Source organism: Protopterus annectens, chromosome 12.part0 (genome assembly GCF_019279795.1).
Source record: "Protopterus annectens isolate FY-2018-M chromosome 12.part0, PAN1.0, whole genome shotgun sequence".
Taxonomy (NCBI): domain Eukaryota; kingdom Metazoa; phylum Chordata; order Ceratodontiformes; family Protopteridae; genus Protopterus; species Protopterus annectens.
Window position 1 is genome coordinate 1371716930 of NC_056746.1, and position 18696 is coordinate 1371735625.

The window sequence follows — 18696 nt, forward strand, 5'->3', positions numbered from 1 at the left end:
ACTTTGTCCCACAGGTTGAAGCCAGACAGAGAAGACAACATCGGATACGCAAGTTATGTACTTAGCATAACAAAAGATTACATGTTGTGTGTTTCCATCTGGTTCGTCACCCCCCCCCCCCCCCACACACACACACACACACACACACGCTTTTTTGGTTAGTCTGAGTGGAAAAGATAACCAGGAGGGGAAAGCTTGATTGCTTTCCTTTTCTAGGAGTCCTTTGTCCTTTTCATTTATGTGAGAAAAGTAATTTAGAGCTAGAATAAGGAGGGGTCAACTCAATCTGTGATATCTACTTGGTAGTGGGGGGTTGTGGGCAGGGGAGGTAGGGGAGGCAGAGCTCAGTGAGTTGAAGTCTGGAGGATCTGGCCTGCATCTGATCCAGTAACCCACAGGTTGAATCAGACTGCGACAGACAACACGGATCATTATTGTAAGTACATAACTTTCGTTTAGTATTGCTGTACAGTTTGCTGAAAGATAACTTGTTCTTGCAACCTGAGAACAACATTTCAAAAAATGCATATAAATGCTGACTTGTCATAATGTGTTTTACGTTTTGGCCTAGAGTCACCGGTACTCCTTGCTGGCAGCTTTATAGGCAAGGTGTCATGATTTAACATGTCATATTCTCAGTGAATAAATACATATGACTGTTAGTACAGTGATACATGAATAAGGAGAAAGGGACATATGGGCTCCCACCGCAGCCTGAGGGGCATATGGGCTCCCACTGCAGCCTGTCATGGCCTAATTGTCGCTGAATTATGTTGCCATGTGCTTTTCTAAACAAATATAATTTATCACAGAAGATTGCTCATTTCTTTCTGTACATGCTGACAAGGACTTTATTGCTAGTTTAAATTCTTTGGATTTTTCCAGAAGAACCATCCAGAATCATGCTGCTACATTTTCTTTGTATTTTGTATACCTAGAAATGTATGATGATTCCTGGATACCACATGTACTTGCAGTTTATAAATGCCATGTTAGTAGACTCTTATCAGTTGTCAGTGTCTTTAACAGCCACCTAAAAGCCTTTTTTTCTTTGCTGCTCTTAGGGTATTCTCGGATAAACGCAAATTAAAAAAGCTTATTAAGAGTAGTATCTTATCCCCATTATGTGATGGAAAGGAGAAACAGGGGACTGCTGCCAAACAACGAGCTTCTACACACACTGAAACCATTCCTGAGAAGGATTATGACTCTGACCCACTGAGAATCCCTTTTGCCGGAAGGTATCCCAGGAGGTAAGTGTGAATAAAGGATCCAAAGGAAACTTGGTGGCTGTTTTTGTGCCATACGGCAGTTAGTACCACACCAATGTTTTCTGTTATGGTCTGATAATGCTGCAGTAGTATAAATGAGAAGTCTTTTTTTTTTTAAATTCACCTCCAAACTGGGGAATATTTGAGAACATAGATCTGCTCACTTTCCCATAGTTGTGTATTAATTTTGATATGTGTTCATTTCTTTTCTTCTGGGGCCATGTATGAGCAACTGTTTTACTTGCAGCATTGCACTATTAATGTAATGTTTGGGTCAGGTGATGCAAAAATTATCAAAATGTGGTGCCAAGTCTTGTATCTGTTTAAATGATGTCACTGCCTTTGAATAGACTAGTATTCAGGTCACTGCTGTAAAAGGCCTCTGGACCAGTCCACCGACCCAGTTAGCAAGTAATAAATAAGTAAAATTTTCACACTTCAAATCATTGGCATTTACCTACTAAGAATAATTTAAGACTCTTCATTGAGAAAGTGTAGATACTCACCACCTTTTTAGATGGCAGCATTCATTTTTAAAGATAGCTTGAGAACTTTTCATTCATTTGGATTGGCAAAATATGGCGTAAAACTGTTCACAATTGAGACTGGATTACTTTTTGTAGGTAATGGTATACTGCAGTGCTTAGTACTTTTCTAATGGTAGTGACTATAGTGGTATCACGACTGAAGTCAGCATGGATTATATTCTGTGACATCTGTTCACATCTTTTCCTTGCCTGTTGATTGCATCCTACATTGATTCTCTGCACATGAAAAAGTCATATTCTTTGTTGCAAAATATATGCAGAACTGATTTTTCATTCCAGCATGATATCCCATATGTGAATATTTTTTTTAAAATCTGTCTATTTATTTATTTATTTATAGTTCTAGCCAGGTGAATGGGTTGGTTCTGGGGTCCTTTTCCAGTCACGAACCGGGCATGGTAAATTTAAGAAATTAATAGTTATTTTTTTGTTTAAACCTGCACACTGGAATATATAGGATTAAACGGTTAAAGTTGGGAGTTGGCATAATGGTTAAGGTATTTCATAGGTTCATAGGAGGTTACTAGGCTAATGGCCTAGGACCCCTTACAAGCCTAGCCACATTTATCCCAAGTTGCCACACTTGTCAGTACTCAGGTGAGCAAAGATCACAGAGAAATGAGTCTGTGGTAATTAATACCAACTGCCTTTGTCCATGAGGGACGAGTGCCACCCCAGGAGTGAATTTATGGTCACCCTTCCATTGATCTGGGTTTCATTTGAAGAGGGTCATGTAGGTGCTCTGCTTCATATGAATGGGAAGCGTGTTCCAGAGAAAGGGTAGTCTCTGGGAGATGTATCTATCTTTCCACCGTGATTTGTTCATGTCCGAGGCTAGGTTAAGATCACTATAGAGAGTTACTATCATGCAGTTTGAGTTATGAATGTGTAGCATTTCCATCACGGCCAGGTCAGAGACTGCCCTGTGTGCCAGGCACTTGTCACCCTTTAGCAGCCTGTAGGAGACAGAGTACAGTGACAGAGCTTTCAGTCTTTCCTTGTAGGATTTGTTTTGTGTACCTTGTAATTACTTGGTGGGAAACCTTTGTGGTCTCTCCAACTGTTGCAGGTGTCTGATAAGATACATGCAAAAGGGAGCATTGTACTCAATTATTGGACTGATGAGGGCCACGTATAATAGAATTCTAAGCTCCTTAGATGTAGATGTGATGCCTTTACTTATGAGATGTGGCACATAGAAGGATTTCCTTACCACTGTGTGTACGTGGTGGTCAAAGTTCAGATTGCTATTAACCTGAGAATCCAGATCATGTACACCTGGGTCTACACTTAGAGGGGTGCCGTCTATAATGTAATTAGCAGGGATGTTAGCTTTCCCAAAGGGAATAATGCATTTTTTTGCATTTAGCTTCAATCCATGGCTGTGGCACCAGTCATTTGTTTATGTTTACCCTTTCTGCTGTATATTAGCATTGTTGAGGGTTTTAGTGATTGCTCACAATTTGCAATCGTCAGCAAACTTGGTCGGCCACAGGCCATCCACATTTGCCTGGACTTCTGAAAAATAGAATCTGATCAGTACTAATGTGCCAGTGGTAACTGGTCTTTTGCTAGAGGTGAAGTCACCCACTTTGACAGTGTGTGTCCTGTAAGTGAGCCAGTTGGCTACCCATCTGGTGACGTAGGGGTTAATTCCCAATTGGGAGAGTTTCTCTATAATACCTGATTTGGGGGATTGTGTTAAATGCCTTAGCTAGGTCAAGGTAGGCAGTAAGACTTGTCTTCCCTTATTCAGGGCTTTTGGTGACTTTCTCGAAGAAGTCAACCAGGTTTAACAGACATGGTCTACACTTAACAAATCCAAACTGAGTTGTGTACAGAGTTTGGAGATAACCTGTGTCCTTGGTGATGAGGTCCAGGAGGATTCTTTCCATAGCCTTGCAGATGAGGATATTCAAGCTTATTGGTCTGTAATTCCCAGGGTCTTTGGTGGTCCCCCTTTGTGCAGAGAGATTACTGTTGCTGTTTTCCATTCTGCTGGAACATAGCCAGTCTGCAAGCTGTGGTTAAACAGAAATCCAAGAGGGTCTGCTAGGTCATGTTTTCAGTTGCTTAAAAGGCAACCTGGGATGTTGTCTGGTCCCATTGATGCCATGTTTGTGACCTTGGAGAGTGCAGAAATGACCTGTTCTCTTGAGGTAATAGGCTGAGGATAGTGGCAGGTATACTTGGGGGATGACCGGTGGGGACAGGGGGGTGAAGTTTGCTCCAAATCTGTCAGCTAGCAGACTGTCCGCTACCTCGCAGACTCAAGGTACAGGGTTTTTTTCTCACCTTTCATCACTACCTGGTTATTGGCTGCATGCTTAATGGTCTGCAGACTGATTGCCCAGTATTTACCTATGAACCTATAATTATGTTAAAGTTAAACAGTTCCAGTATTTTAGGATGTAAACAGTTGAGTTTAAGTACTATAGTTTACTAAAGGAAATCACTGTTAAGTACTTACTATCATATATATCTAACAATTAGATGTTAATATCCATGGGATCAGATGGTGTCCCAGGCTGTGTCATACGCGAGCTCCAAAAGGAATTAACCCCGCATCTTAATACCCTGTTCAGTCTCAGCCTCTCCACAGGATATGTGCCCATAGAATGGCGCACAGCAACGGTGGTCCTGCTACACAAGGGTGGGGCCACAACTGACCCTGGGAACTACCGACCAATAAGCCTGACCAGTCTGATCTGTAAGGCTATGGAGCGAATCATTATGGAACTCATAAATGGAGAGATTTGGAACCTCCAGTCGCTGGACCGCAAACAATTCGGCTTCGTCAAGGGCATATCATGCCTCCTGAACCTGGTGGATTTCTTTGAGACAGTTACTCAGGCTATAGATAAGGGAAAGGAGGTTCACATGGCTTACCTTGACCTTGCTAAAGCATTTCACACCATTCCCCATTCAGGTATTGTTGATAAGCTTACCAGCCTGGGCATAAACCCTTACATCACAAGATGGATCGCAAACTGGCTCTCAGACAGATCCCATAAAGTAAGAGTAGCGGGATCTATGTCCGAATCCAGACCAGTAATGAGTGGTGTGCCTTAGGGCTCTGTCCTGGGGCCCCTCCTGTTTGGCATATACTTCTCAGAAGTACAGGCAAGCACAGAAGGACTGTGGCTGACTAAGTTTGCGGACGACTGCAAACTGGGTGCTATAATAGAGTCTCCGGCCGACATGGAGATCCTCCAGAAGGGCCTAAATGAGACTGATGCATGGTGTCAAAGCCATGGTCTCAAGCTAAATGCAAAAAAAAGCATAGTAATCCCCTTTGGAAAAAACAGAGTACCCGCAAACTACAACATAGGAGATAATCCCCTGAAATCTGAAGAAGAAATAAGGGATCTAGGGACCCAAGTAGATAGTCAGCTTTCCTTTGATAACCATGTTGCCAAAGTGGTTAGAAAATCCTTCTGTGTGACCCATCTGATCACGAAAGGGTTCGCATCAAGATCTAAGGATGTAGTGGTGCCCCTCTACTCTTCCCTCATCAGATCCATTATTGAGTACAATGCACCAATTGGAATGTACCTGGCTAGACATCTCCAGCAGCTGGAGAGACCACAGAGGTACCTAACCAAGAGGATTACTGGCCTCAAACAGTTGCCCTATGCAGCACGATTGAAAAAGCTAAGACTGTTCTCTGTTGCATACCGCTTTCTCAGAGGCGATCTCTGTCTAACGTACAGAGCCATGTCCAACCCAGAATTGTTGAACATGCTCCATCTTGGCAAAACCAAATCTACTCGAGCTACACGCTCTAGGGATATAAACCTCAACACAACAATGAATAGAACATGCTGGAGGGATAGATTCCTGCAGAGACTTCCCTTACTATGGAACAGGGTCCCGATCTACATAAGACAGAGCCCCTCACTATCACTCTTCAAGAGGAACCTTGATGAGTGGATGGGTAACAGAAAGTTCACACCGGGGATCACACCAACAGCACTACTAGATAGGGGCCAAGGGTACTAGCTGCTAGTACAAGGGTCTAGGGAACTACTAAAGGGACGGTGAGTACCACACAATGTGGCTGTGCTAATATATGCCTTCGGGCAGATAGCCCAGTACCAACCTATGAACCTATATTGATCCGAACAGCTTACTTTATTGGTTACTGAAGTCTGTTTTGTGTAGAGTCTTGCAGTTGTAAACTACTTTGAAAACCTTGAGGTAGCCGTATGTATTTATGCAAGGACAGAGGCGAGGCGCTCATATCTTACTGAGGAAAAAGAACATGACATAGTGGTGGAGGGAGAAATTTGCATTTGTTTTTGTTAGATATGTACAGACAGGTAAGTTTCAGGTGTGTAAGACGTTTTGCTCTAAAATTAGTGCATAAACTATCATCTGAAGTTGTTAATCTTCCTATTCATCACTGATGGGTTCGGTTCCAAGCCCTCGGAACAGAGTCGGACTAATACCAAGCTCGCGTCCACCAAAAACTCTCGAGCTATGCTGCTACCCACAGTGCCCTTCTCCCAGTTACCTCAGATCTCGTTTGCCGCACAGCCATATACTAGCGTTTCACCGAGCTCTCCAGCTAAGTATTGCGTTTTTCAAAATTTATAGTATTTTGTGAGTTTTTTCCTCTTCTATTTCTTGATATCTTATTCAGCTCTACCCACTGGTATCCCTTTTCTTGTACCATCGTTGGTAAATGCCCTTTTTACCCTTGTGGTATTCCAAATACCATTGTTGGTATTTCCTCTCTCTCTTTCCTTATTCTGGTTTGTTGTTGTGTTGTTTTATTGTGGTATGTCTGAAAAGAAAGGGACTTCAGTGTTTAAGCATTGCTCTTCCTGCAATGGTAAACTCCCAAATAGTGATCTGCATGAGGAATGAGTATACTGTTTGGGGGTTCCACACTTATCTGTGAAACCTTCCTGTGACATTTGTACCAGTTTCAGTCAGTGGGCGCTGAATGAAAGAAGGAATAAACTAATTCTCAAAAGCCTGCTTCCTTCTCCTTTTTCTGAGGCTATTTCTGCATCGGAGGTCTCAACCCCTCCATCTATGGACAAAAAAAGTCCTCGTTCTGACCCCTCTTCACCGGCCAGTGATAGGGGCATGCCTCATAAGCATAAGGCCCATAGGATTTCCATGGGGCACAGGATTGCCTCCTTGGTTTCGACCACCTCGGCTTCGAGCTCGACTTCAGTGGCCCCTACAGAGATTGTCATGACTTCCTCGTCTGTGCCGCTGTCGGCACCAATGGTTACGGTTCCTACTGTGGTTTTGTCTCCGACCATATTGCCTGCCATTACCTCGGCACCGATGTCCCCCATCTCTGTTCTGAGATCGGTACTGACGACCTCTTCGGAGCTGATAATGCCTTCCACTCCAGTTACTGCTTTGGCTCCAAGCCTGCTCTTGGCACCGATAGTCCCTCTTTTGCCTGTTTCAAAACTGGAATCCTCAGTGCCAACTTTTACTGCACCACGGACCCGGTACTCCCCGTCCTTGGATCCGTTTGCTGGACAAGTCTTCAGTCCCTTTTTGGACCGACCTGACTCCCCCTCAGGTGTGTCGGTAAGGTCCACCAGGAGCCTATCTGAGTTGGATGTGGTGCGCTTCTTTGATCAGCTGCTGACAGCCAGGGGAATTACAGATTTTCCTAGAACCCACCCCACTCCGGGTTTTGGGTCCATTGCTCCTGCGACTCCCTCGTATTCTCCTCCCTTGGACCCTTCGGTTCCAAGGCCCATAGCTCCGGCATCTGCAGGAGGACTCCTTTCCTCGGCGCCGACAGTGAACTTGTCTGAAGCCCCTTTGGGTGTCGGTTCCTTTGGAACCAACTCTTCCTCGATCTTATTCTTGGGCGGTGGAACTCTCGGTTCCATGTACAGCTCCGGTTGTTTCGCAGGCTCCTTCTTCAGATCCGAGGGTGACCCCCACCCCGGTTTTGCTTGAGGATCCGTCCCCAGGAGCGGGGTGTGACTTCGGTTCCGAGATTGTCTTCCTCTGTTCCGGGCTCCCATTCCTCTTCAGGTGGGCCTGCCTTCTGGGTGATGGAGAAGGGTGTTGCTTCGGGAAGCAATCCTTCTACGTCGGACCTTCTCCCCGATCCTTGTGAGCAGCAGCTATCACAGGCCACCCCCCCAGGACAACGAGAGCACAAGCCTCAGGAAGCCCCTGTACAGGGTAACCCCCTTTCTGAGTCTTCTTTGGATGCTCCCACTGAAGAACCCCCTCGGAAACAGATGTGTAAGAGGAAACACATGGACTCCCTGGCGGAGTCCCTTACTGAAGATACAGACTACGATGATGGGGAAGGGTCACCACGGTCACCCCCTATGTCTCCTTTGGAGACATCCTGGAAATTTTGAGGCAGAGGGGTGACTGGAAGCCCTCCAACCCTTCCTCGGAGGAATCCATATTCCTGCAGGCCTTCCGCTCTCGGCCCTCTACTTCTTGGGTGACCCCCCCCGCCGATGAGTTAGTCAAGCTCATCGTGCACCGGGCATGGAAGAACCCTGATACCTTTGAGGCCATTTCCTGGAGATCAGACAAAATACTCTCTCCTCTATTGGTCTGGAGGCTTACCAGTAGATGTCATGGTGGTGGCGGCTGCCACAAAAAAGGACCTTGTGGAAGAAAGTCCTGCTGTCCACCCACCCAACAGAGAGTCCCGGGCAGTGGACAGATTAGGGAAGCGAGTTTTTGCTTCAGCGACCTTTGCTTAGGTCTCTGAATTTTTGGCGCATTTTGTGAGATTCCAAAGAGATCTCATCACTGAACTCTCTGGAACCCTTGCGGGTCAAGTTTCGGATGTGGCACGTGATAAAGTTGCTTCCCAACTTGCCACCCCAGAGTTGATTTCCAACTCGTCCATGAGGTTGCTGTCCCAAGCAACTGGAGGGGAGGCTAAAGCTGCGGGTGCAGGCGTAGTTATGAGATGCCACGCCTGGATGTGTATTTGTGAACTCGCAGTCTCCTTCAAGTCTTCCTTTTTAAATGCCCCTCAGTTTTGTTCGGTTCTAAAGTGCAGGACACATTAGCCAGGTGCGAGCAGGATGGAAAAACCTTGTCTGCCATTGGCCTACATTTTTCCAAGCCTCAACGCTCATTTTCCAGGAACCAGAGGAGTCGAAAGATGTGGCACAAAAAATCTCAAGGCCCTTTCCGTAGTGCATGTGGTGAAGGCTCCCCCAGAGGCAGAGGGGGTTCCAATAATGGAAGACGCCCCTTTCGGGGCAGAGGGGGTCCCCAAAATCAGGACTGCAGGAATTATTTCTCCGGGCGACCGTATCAACACTCTTGAAGCGTTACCCGATTGCTTTCCTCTGGAAGCAGTCGGGGCTCGTTTCTCTCTGCACCAGGCTGCCTGGCACTCTATTACAAACGATCAGTGGGTGCAGAGAATAATTTCCAGAAGTTACTACTTCCCTCTAATCTTTTATCTAAGACCCCCAAAATCCCTTCCTGATGTTCCACCCAGTCAAAGGGAAGAGGCAGCTTCAGAAATAGCAAAGCTGTGTATAAAACGAGTCATCCAACAAGTCCCCCCAGACCAGTGCAGATCCGGGTTTTACTCAAGATTCTTTTTTGTGCCAAAACAGACCGGGGACTGGAGACCCATTCTGGATCTCAACCAACTAAACCAAGTCAGTAGTTCAGACCAAATTCCGCATGGTCACTATACAATCCATTCTCCCATTTCTTCGGGAGGGTGTACGGATGTGCTCGATAGACCTCCGGGATGCGTATTACCACATCAAAATGGACAAGCGCTCCAGGAGTTTCCTTTGCTTTTGGCTGGGAGCCAATCATTACTAATTCAGAGTCCTGCCATTCAATCTCTCGATAGCCCCCAGAGTATTCATGAAATCCCTAGTAGTGGTGACAGCTCATCTGAGACTTCAGGGATTCCAGGTGTTTCTGTATCTAGACGATTGGCTCCTCTCCGCCCCAACAAGCACCTACTGGTCCGGGCCCTCCACTACACTCTAGCACTAGCGGAGTTCCTAGGCATCACCATACAGTGGGAAAAATCCAATCTTCATCCCACCCAGCAATTGGAATTTATAGGGGCAGTATTCAACACTCAAACAAGCCAAGTCTCTTCCTCCTCACAGACTTCAAAGATTAAGGTTACAAGTACAAGTGGTACTCTGTCGAAGGAAGGTGTCTGCAAGGGAAGTTCTACAGGCTCTGGGGTCTATGGCGGCTGCCATCCCAATTGTTCCCCTAGCCAGATTGCATATGAGACTACTACAATGGCTCCTTTTGTCCCAGTGGGTATCCAGTCTTCATCCCTAAGCTCAGATATCCTCATCACCAACTCCTGCAAACAAGATCTCCTCTGGTGGATGAGAAAAGACGAAAATCTTTGGTGTCGCCCCTTCCAGACTTCCCAACCCAGTGCCACGGTGACCACGGACGCTTCCCAGATAGGGGGGGGGCCACTTCCAGGGAAAGACAGTCCAAGGCACGTGGTGCATCCAGCCTAGAGATCAACTTGCATATCAATATCCTGGAGTTGAGTGGTGCTTTTAGCGTTGCAGGCACTTCATCCGCTCCTTCCATCAGGAACGATTGTAATCCAGTCAGGCAATATGTCCGTCTGGTACATAAACAAACAGAGAGGGACCAAATCCTACCCTCTATGCCGCGAGGCCATGAGAATTTGGCATTGGGCAATAGCTTCCAACCTCTTTCTAGTCGCAATGCATATCCCAGGGAGCTCCAACGTGATTGCGGACAGGCTGAGCAGATGCATCCTCCATCCACACGAGTGGTCTCTCAACCCAAACGCGATAGCAGAAATCTCCAGCCATTGGGGGCTTCCCCCTCAAACAAAAAAATGCAGCAGCTACTTTGCCCTCTTTCCCCCAGACGGGGAGTCACTGAGAGATGCTCTGACTCACAATTGGCCCGCGGGTCTCCTCTATGCTTATCCTCCGACACCTCTGATACCTCTGTTTCTAAGGAAAGCTATTCAGTTGAGATGCAAAGTAATCCTCATTGCCTCTTTCTGGCCTCGTCAAGTGTGGCTTTCCCTCCTCCGACCTCACCTGTTACAACCTCCTTGGATCCTGGACACTCGTCAGGACCTAATATCTCACCCACAAGGGTTCATAGGTTGGTACTAGGCTGTCAGCCCTAGGGCCTATATAAGCCTAGCCATAACAATTCCCTGGCTATTTCTTCCCACACTATTTACTTCCCTAGACCCCTGTCTAGCAGGGTGACTGACGTGATCCCCGGGGTGAATTTCCTTTCTTCCATCCAATTGTCAAGGTTCCTTTTGAAGAGGGCCAAAGAAGCACTCTGCTTGACATGTATGGGCAATCTATTCCAGAGTCTGGGGAGTCTCTGGGTCAGGAACCTATCCCTCCAGCATGTTTGTTTATTGTGATGACAAGGTTTAGATCCCTAGAGCGTGTGGCTCTGAGGGATTGGGATTTCTTTAAGTGTAGCATGTCCAACAGCTCTGGGTTTGACATGGCCTTGTATGTTAAGCAGAGATCGCCTCTGAGTAGACGATATGTGACAGAGTATAACTGAAGTTTTTTAAGGCAGTCAGCGTAGGGCATCTGCTTTAGGCCTGTGATTCTTTTAGTGAAGTATTTCTGTGGCCTTTCCAGTTGTTGCAGATGTCTTGAGAGGTACATACCAAACGGGTCGTTGTATTCTATAATGGGTCTAATGAGGGATGAGTACAGTGGGACAAAGATCTCCTTTTTTCTGGATGAAAAGCCCTTAGTGATGAGGTGTGCCACATAGAAGGATTTCCTGACTGTTGTGGCGATGTGGTTATCGAAGGTGAGACCACTGTCCACCTGTGTCCCTAAGTCTCTTATCACACTTTCGGTGTTTAGTGTACTGCCACCTATATGGTAATTCACGGATACATGTTTTTTCCCAAAGGGGATAACTATACATTTCTTGGCATTGAGCTTGAGTCCATGGCTCCCCCAAATCTATCCACTCTCAAGCTAGCAGCTTGGCTTCTCCACTTCCGCTAGTTGACATGCAGGAAACCCTCTCCTCATCTGTCCAAGATATTATTCTGACCTCCCATAAACCATCCACCAGAAAACTTTACAGAGACAAATGGAAAAGATTCGCTATCTGGTCACATAATCGGATGCTAAATCCTTTTTCAACCCCTACAGCTGCTATTCTTCACTATCTTTCTGAGTTGTTTTGACAATGGGGCATCAGCTTCCACCATTTGAGTCCATTTAGCAGCTATTTCCAATGTCCATAATGGTTCAGATGGCAGTCCCTCTTATTTCCACCCGACTTTGAAAGACTTCTCTCAAGGGAATTTTCCATAGCAGACCTCCTATCAGGCAGCCTGTGGAGGCATGGAATCTCTCTTGGGTTCTCCAGTCTCTCTTTCTACCCCACTTTGAGCCGGCTGCGACATGTGATTCAAAATTCCTGTCATGGAAATCTTTGTTTTTGGTGGCGGTCACTTCAGCCAGATGGATATCTTGAGTTACAAGCTTTATGCATCAAGAGCCCGTACCTGATCTTCCATAAGGACAGAGTATCACTTCGTACTAATCCATCTTTTCTCCCCAAGGTGGTTTCCGACTTCTCTATTAATCAGTCCATTGAGCTCCCGGTATTTTTTCCAAATTATTCAAACAAGGGAGAATACTGCCTGCATTCATTAGATGTTCATAGACAACTACGTTTCTACCTGGACAGAACTAAGTCCTTTCGCAGGTTGGACCAACTTTTCATTTCATTTTCTGTTCCTAGAGTAGGGTGTGCTGTATCTAAAGTTACTTTGTCAAAATGGCTCAGAGATTGCATTACCTTCTCATATTCTCTTACGAATGAACTCAAGCCTGCTCAAATCAAAGCTCACTCAACTAGGGCTATCGCAGCTTCTGTTGCCTTCCACTCCAGGGCTTCCATGGATGACATCTGTGCAGCAGCCATTTGGGCTAAACCCCATACCTTCATTAAACATTACAAATTGGATCTGGTCTCCAGGGAAAGAGTTGCCTTTGGCACAATGGTTCTCAGGAATGTTCTTCCATAAGGGCCACCCAGGTTCTCCAAGTAGCTGGGGACTCTGTCCCATCAGTGATGAATAGGAAGAAGATTAACAACTTCAGATAAATAAGTTATGTCCTACCATAACGTTCCATCTGAGTTGTTATCTTCTTCCAGTCATCCCACCCTCCCACCGTCCCCCACCAAAGCCACCTGGCGGATCTTCTGGGTCCTTGTGGTGTTTCAGGGTTTCTGTGCAGAGATGGCCTCTGTCTTTCTGTTTCTTCTGTATGTTGCATGCAAACTCGATCTGAGGTAACTGGGAGAAGGGCAATGTTGGTAGCAGCTTAGCTCAAGAGTTTTTGGTGCACGCAAGCTTGGTATTAGGCCAACTCGATTCCGAGGTCTCGGAACCAAACCCATCAGTGATGACTGGAAGAAGATAAACGACTCAGATGGAACATTACAGTAAAACATAACTTCATTTTTATGGATTTCAGAAGACAAATAAATCCAAGTGAAAATGTGTTAAAGAGAAGCTTTTCCTCCAATGCCCTTGCAAAACTGAAGTATTTGGAGGATGAGAGGGTTGTATGTGTCAATGTTTGAGTCATATGGAGAAGATCTTACTATAACATTGCTATCTGATATCAATTTTCATTCATTCCTCAGCATATGGGTTCATATCACTCGGCCGCTGTTCTATAGCTCATGGAAACCACAAACTCTCAAGCTTTTCCCATACCCATAATGCTTTAGTCCCCATCCTTTTCCAGATCTCATTTGCTGCCATTGGGAACAGATGTGGTCAGTAAAGCTCTTGAGCGAATATTGTATGTTCTGTAGTCCTATCTCGCCTTCATTCTTACATATGGGTTCAAAGCCGATCCTCGGCTCTGACTCGGCCGATTACAAAACTCAAGTCTCTTAGTTGGCTCGTGGCAAGGTAGGTATCACATGGTGCACTAGTAAGAATTCTCAGATCTCGTTTGCCACGTCTACGAGTTCAGAAGTGCTTCTTGCTTGGCCGTGGCTAAGTTGCATATTTTTCATTATCATAGCTCTTTTGATATTTTTGCTCATAAGATAACTTAGTTTAAATAGATTTTCATAGGTAGATAATAGTAGTGTGTTTTTGCTCATTTTTTCCGTAGTTATTGCTGAGAACTTGTTGGCCGTCCTAGGCCCATTTTTGTACTCCAAGTGGTATCCTTTCTCTGTGCTAGTTTGACTTAGTTTTCCTATTTAGTATAGGTCCGCATTTCTGTTAGGACCTTGTTTTTCTAGTTTTCAATAAAATAGCATATTGTGTACAGTGTCTTATACTATTATTGGCTAATTTTTTTGCCTGCTGTATAAATTTACAATCTGTGGTATTTTTTCTGACTTAGCCTCTTCCTGCTTCCCAGCAGCTAGGCCCGTTTAAGTTAGAGGACCTAGTCCTCTGTTGTTTTCTCGTCTGTGTGTGAGTTATCTTGCGGGGCTAGGCCCGTTTAAGTTAGAGGACCTAGTCCTCTGTTGTGTTTTTTTGTGTAGTTTTCTTACAGGGGTAGGCTCTGTTGTGTTTTTTTGTGTAGTTTTCTTACAGGGGTAGGGCCAGTTTAAGTTAGAGTACCTTGTCCTGTCTTCTGTTTTTATAGAAGTTCTGTTTGTACTAAGCATGTCGAAGGAGTCCAAAGATCATAAACCTTTGGGTTTTAAAAAGTGCCTTAAGTGCTCCCAAAAAATGTCAATTACTGATGGGCATAGTAATTGCTTTTACCGCCATGGAGCCATTCATTTACAGGAAACTTGTTCTTTCTGTCACTCCTTCAGCTCCAGAGTTCTCCAAGAAAGGAAGAACAAATTAATACTGAAAGATCTCCTTAAGCCTTCTTTCGAGGAGGACTTAGCCAGTTCTTCATCATTCTCCAAGTCTCCCTCCTCAAAGGAAGAGAAGGTCAAATCGGCAAAGAGACATTCTCCTGCACCGACTGTTTTGTCTGGACCTCCTCAGAAAACATTAAAATTGGGTAAGCCTTCTACCTCTTCATCTCCACTGTCCTCGGAGACGCTTGAGGTTAACTATGTTGACACTGCAGTGTTGGCCCCAAGCCTTTCGTAGCCGACTACTGAAAAATTGCATCGGAGCCAGTCTAGAGAGCTATTGCCGGTCTCCCCAACTTTACGATCTCCCATATTACAGAAATCTAGGTCGCCTACCCTGTCATCCAGATCCTCCAACAGCCTTTCGGAAGAGGATGTAGACAGAGTAGTGCTTACACTTTTGAAGTCGTCTGCTTTACCAAAATTGTTGCTGGCTCCGACCCAGTCGATTCCAGAGCCATCTAAGACCATTCTCCTTGTTGCTGTTCCTCCTCCGAGTCATGTTGGTTTTTCGGAGATGGAATTTTCGGTGCCACCTCTTGTGGAACCCTCAGTTCCAGCTCCCCTTCTGGTTGTCTCAGAGCCGAGTTCCGCTCCCGACACCTTCGGTGCCGTCCTTTGTGTCTAGGAGCTGAAGCTCACCTGTCGGCCCTGACAGGGATGCTTGGACCCGAACCTCCTCGGTGCCAAGCCTACCTCTCGGTGCGTTGGCTAGGTTGATCTCGGGCCCTACACCCATCTTGGAGCCGATCGCTTTGGAACCGGGAACTACCTCCATTTCCTCAGAACTGGAGCTGTCCTCGGAGCCGGAGAGATCTGCATTCGAGATGATGAGGAGTTTACTGTCTCGGTCATCAGCTCCGCACAAGGGTACCGATGCTCTTCCCCCTCAAGCACCGACCTCTGTCTCAGCACCTTCTCTCTCGATAGCAGAGACCTGCAGCCTCAGGAGCCTCCATTGGGTGGCCCCCAGTCTTCTGAAACCAGGAGCCCCCTCGGAATAGAACATGCAAGAGGAAGCATGTAGACTCCCCGGATGAGTCCATCACCTCGGACACTGACCTCGAGGAGTCGGAAGGGTCCCTCAGGTTGTCCTCTGATGATATCTCCTTTGTAGATATCTTAGAGATCCTAAAGCAGAGAGGCGGCTGGCCCACTGACACCCCTTCTGATGAGGAGTCAGTGTACCTGAAGGCTTTCGGGTCTCAACCTTCAACCTCTTGGGTGTCTCCACCTTTTGATGAGCTCTTGGACCTAGTTAGTCGAAAGATGTGGGAAACTCCTGATGCAGTGGAACCAGTCCCCAGAAGACCCAACAAATTTCTTTCAGCCCCCAAAGAGTAAGAGTTCTTGACCAAAGGTGTGCCTGAAGATGCCATGGTGGTGGCGGCAGCCACAAAGAAGGAACTAGCAGAGACTTCTACATCTGTCCATTCACTGAACAAGGAGTCTCAAGCGATGGATAGATACGGGAAGAGTATCTTCTCTTCAGTGGCTTTTACTGTCAGATCGCTGAATTACTTCACACATTTCACTAGGCTTCAAATAGATCTCCTAAAGGAGCTAGGAGATGCTCTCCAAGGTACATCAACTGAAGGAGTCCCTGAGAAAGTTACTGCTCAGTTGTCCACTTTAAACTCCATTGTTAACTCCTCCATGAGGCTGATCTCCTATGCAGCAGATGGAGCAAGTAGGGCAGTGGGTTCAGGGGTTTCCCTTAGGAGACGGTCTTGGATGCGCTTATGCAATTTTGCAGAGCCCTTCAAATCTACTTTTACTAATGCCCCCTTCGACTGTTCCTCTTTGTTTGGACCAAAGGTAAAAGATACACTCAGCAGGTGCAAACAGGAAGGGAAAACTCTCTCTGTCGTGGGAGTACATTTTACCGTCCATTCTAGACCATACCCCAAGGGTCAGAGAGACGGAAAAATGTGGTTCAAGAAATCCCAGAGATTTTTCCCGGACGCACAGGATGATTCCTCCTTCAGAGGCAGGGGAGGAGGAGCTAATGGTAGACGCCCTACAGACAGGGGGATTCCGCAAAACCAGGGAGGCCATGATTCCTTTCATAGCAATCCCTATCAGCACTCCTGATGTGGGACCCGGCTACGCTTCTCTGGAGCCAGTCGGAGATCGCTTATCTTTCTATCCAGAAGCCTGGCTCAACATCACCCAAGACAAGTGGGTACAAAGAATAATCACCAGAGGATACTCCATGCCCTTTTTTCTTCCACCCCACACCCCCAAGAAGATCCCAGATGTTCCACCCAATCACAGGGATCAAGCAACCATAGAAGTTCAAAAGTTGCTTTCAAAGAGCGTCATCCGGATTATCTCCGCAGACCAGATAGGATTCGGAACTTACTCCAGATTCTTTTTAGTGCCAAAACGAACAGGGGACTGGAGGCCCATTTTGAACCTCAGCAAACTAAACGAATCAGTAAAGAAGTCTAAGTTCTGAATGGTAACCCTGCAGTCTATACTCCCTCTATTAGGGAAAGACAATTGGATGTGCTCCATAGACCTCCAAGATGCGTACTACCACATCAAAATGGACAGAGCATTGAGGAGTCATCTACACTTCCGACTGGGAGCCAGTCATTACCAATTTCGTGCTCTGCCCTTTGGTCTCACCACAGCCACCAGGGTGCTCACCAAATGCATAGCTGTATTGACAGCTCACTTGAGATGCGGATTCCAAGTCTTTCCATATCTGGACGACTGGCTCCTAACCGCCACCACCAGGCACCTACTCCTACAAGCCAGAGATTCGACCATCCAGCTCTGTACCCAGCTAGGAATTACGATAAATTGGGAAACGTCTGCCTTGTCTCCCTCTCAATCTGTGGCTTTTATAGGCGCAGAAATAGACACAGTCGCCATGATGGCTCGTCTTCCTGTAGACAGAATTCAAAACCTCAGACAACAGATATACAGCTTGCTTCTTCAACAAAAAGTCAAGGCCAAGACAGTGCTGAAACTTTTAGGGACCATGGTGTTAAAGTGTAGTTTAAAAAGTACATAAATAATATTATTTACCTTTTAGACTTGAGTCAAGAATAACTCTTCAGGATGTGCAAAACATTTTCTTTTTGTTATAAAATCCACATATGTCCATGCTGGGAGACTGTCTACACAATTTAAAGTCAGTCTCACCAAGCAGCAAAAATACACACTCTTTATTTAATTTCTTATCAATAACCTGCATGCAGAATACTGACGTGGTCAAATAGGATTTCTGCAGATCCTCATGCTTCTTGCTTAATGCACATGAACAGTTGTTTTTTTTAGTACTAATAATGTTATAGAAAAGTACAGGCCACCTGGCTTGTTAAGCAGTCTTGTTTCCTGACCTTGTACATTTTAGTGCCAGTACATTCTAACTCCCTAACATTCCTTGTAACTATCCATCCCAGCCTGGGAAGGTCAGAGCTTACATTCAGTGTGTTCTTTCTTGCTTTCAGAAACCGGTCTTTATAACATTCTTAACCCCTTCAGCATTACTTTCTTTTTACATTCAGTCATTGTTAATACACTTGTAGCTTGATATTAGAATGCAGTTGTGAAACACCCAGAACTACAATAAGTGTTTGTGGTTTGCATAACTATGCATCTATACTACATATCATTTTTAACATGAACAAATATTAAATAATTCATCAAACATGTTTGTGAAGAAATTGTAAGTTAATATGCATTTTGTGAAGAATAATCATGAGAGGTACATTTTTCTCTAACAGACTCCCTCCTCTGACACTACTAGTGTCAAAAAATACACAATTATATTTTGATTTTCCTTAATTTGATAAGTTTTAATTCATTAGGTATACGTGGCATTTCATGTGTAGGTGCGATCCAAGACTTTGTGATTAAGTCTTTAGAACAGAAAATATTAAGACAATTAAAAGAATAATACCAGGTTTTATACCTTGTAATATACTAGTTTTCAGGTTACCAAATACACTGCCCAACCATCTAAATGTCTGCCCCTCTGCTCCATGACATTGGCCAACTTTTTTTGTTTA

The 18696-nt window shown here is 45.4% G+C and overlaps 1 protein-coding gene across 2 annotated transcripts in view; it reads left to right on the forward strand.

Annotated features, from left to right (window-relative positions):
• Window positions 1-18696, forward strand: part of PSMF1 (proteasome inhibitor subunit 1) — a 1027177-nt gene that overhangs the window by 338621 nt on the left and 669860 nt on the right. For both annotated transcript variants that reach the window (XM_044090428.1, XM_044090427.1), the window contains exon 4: window positions 1065-1253. In XM_044090428.1, coding sequence (XP_043946363.1) covers window positions 1065-1253 — 189 coding nt within the window. The remainder of the gene's footprint in view (window positions 1-1064; window positions 1254-18696) is intronic.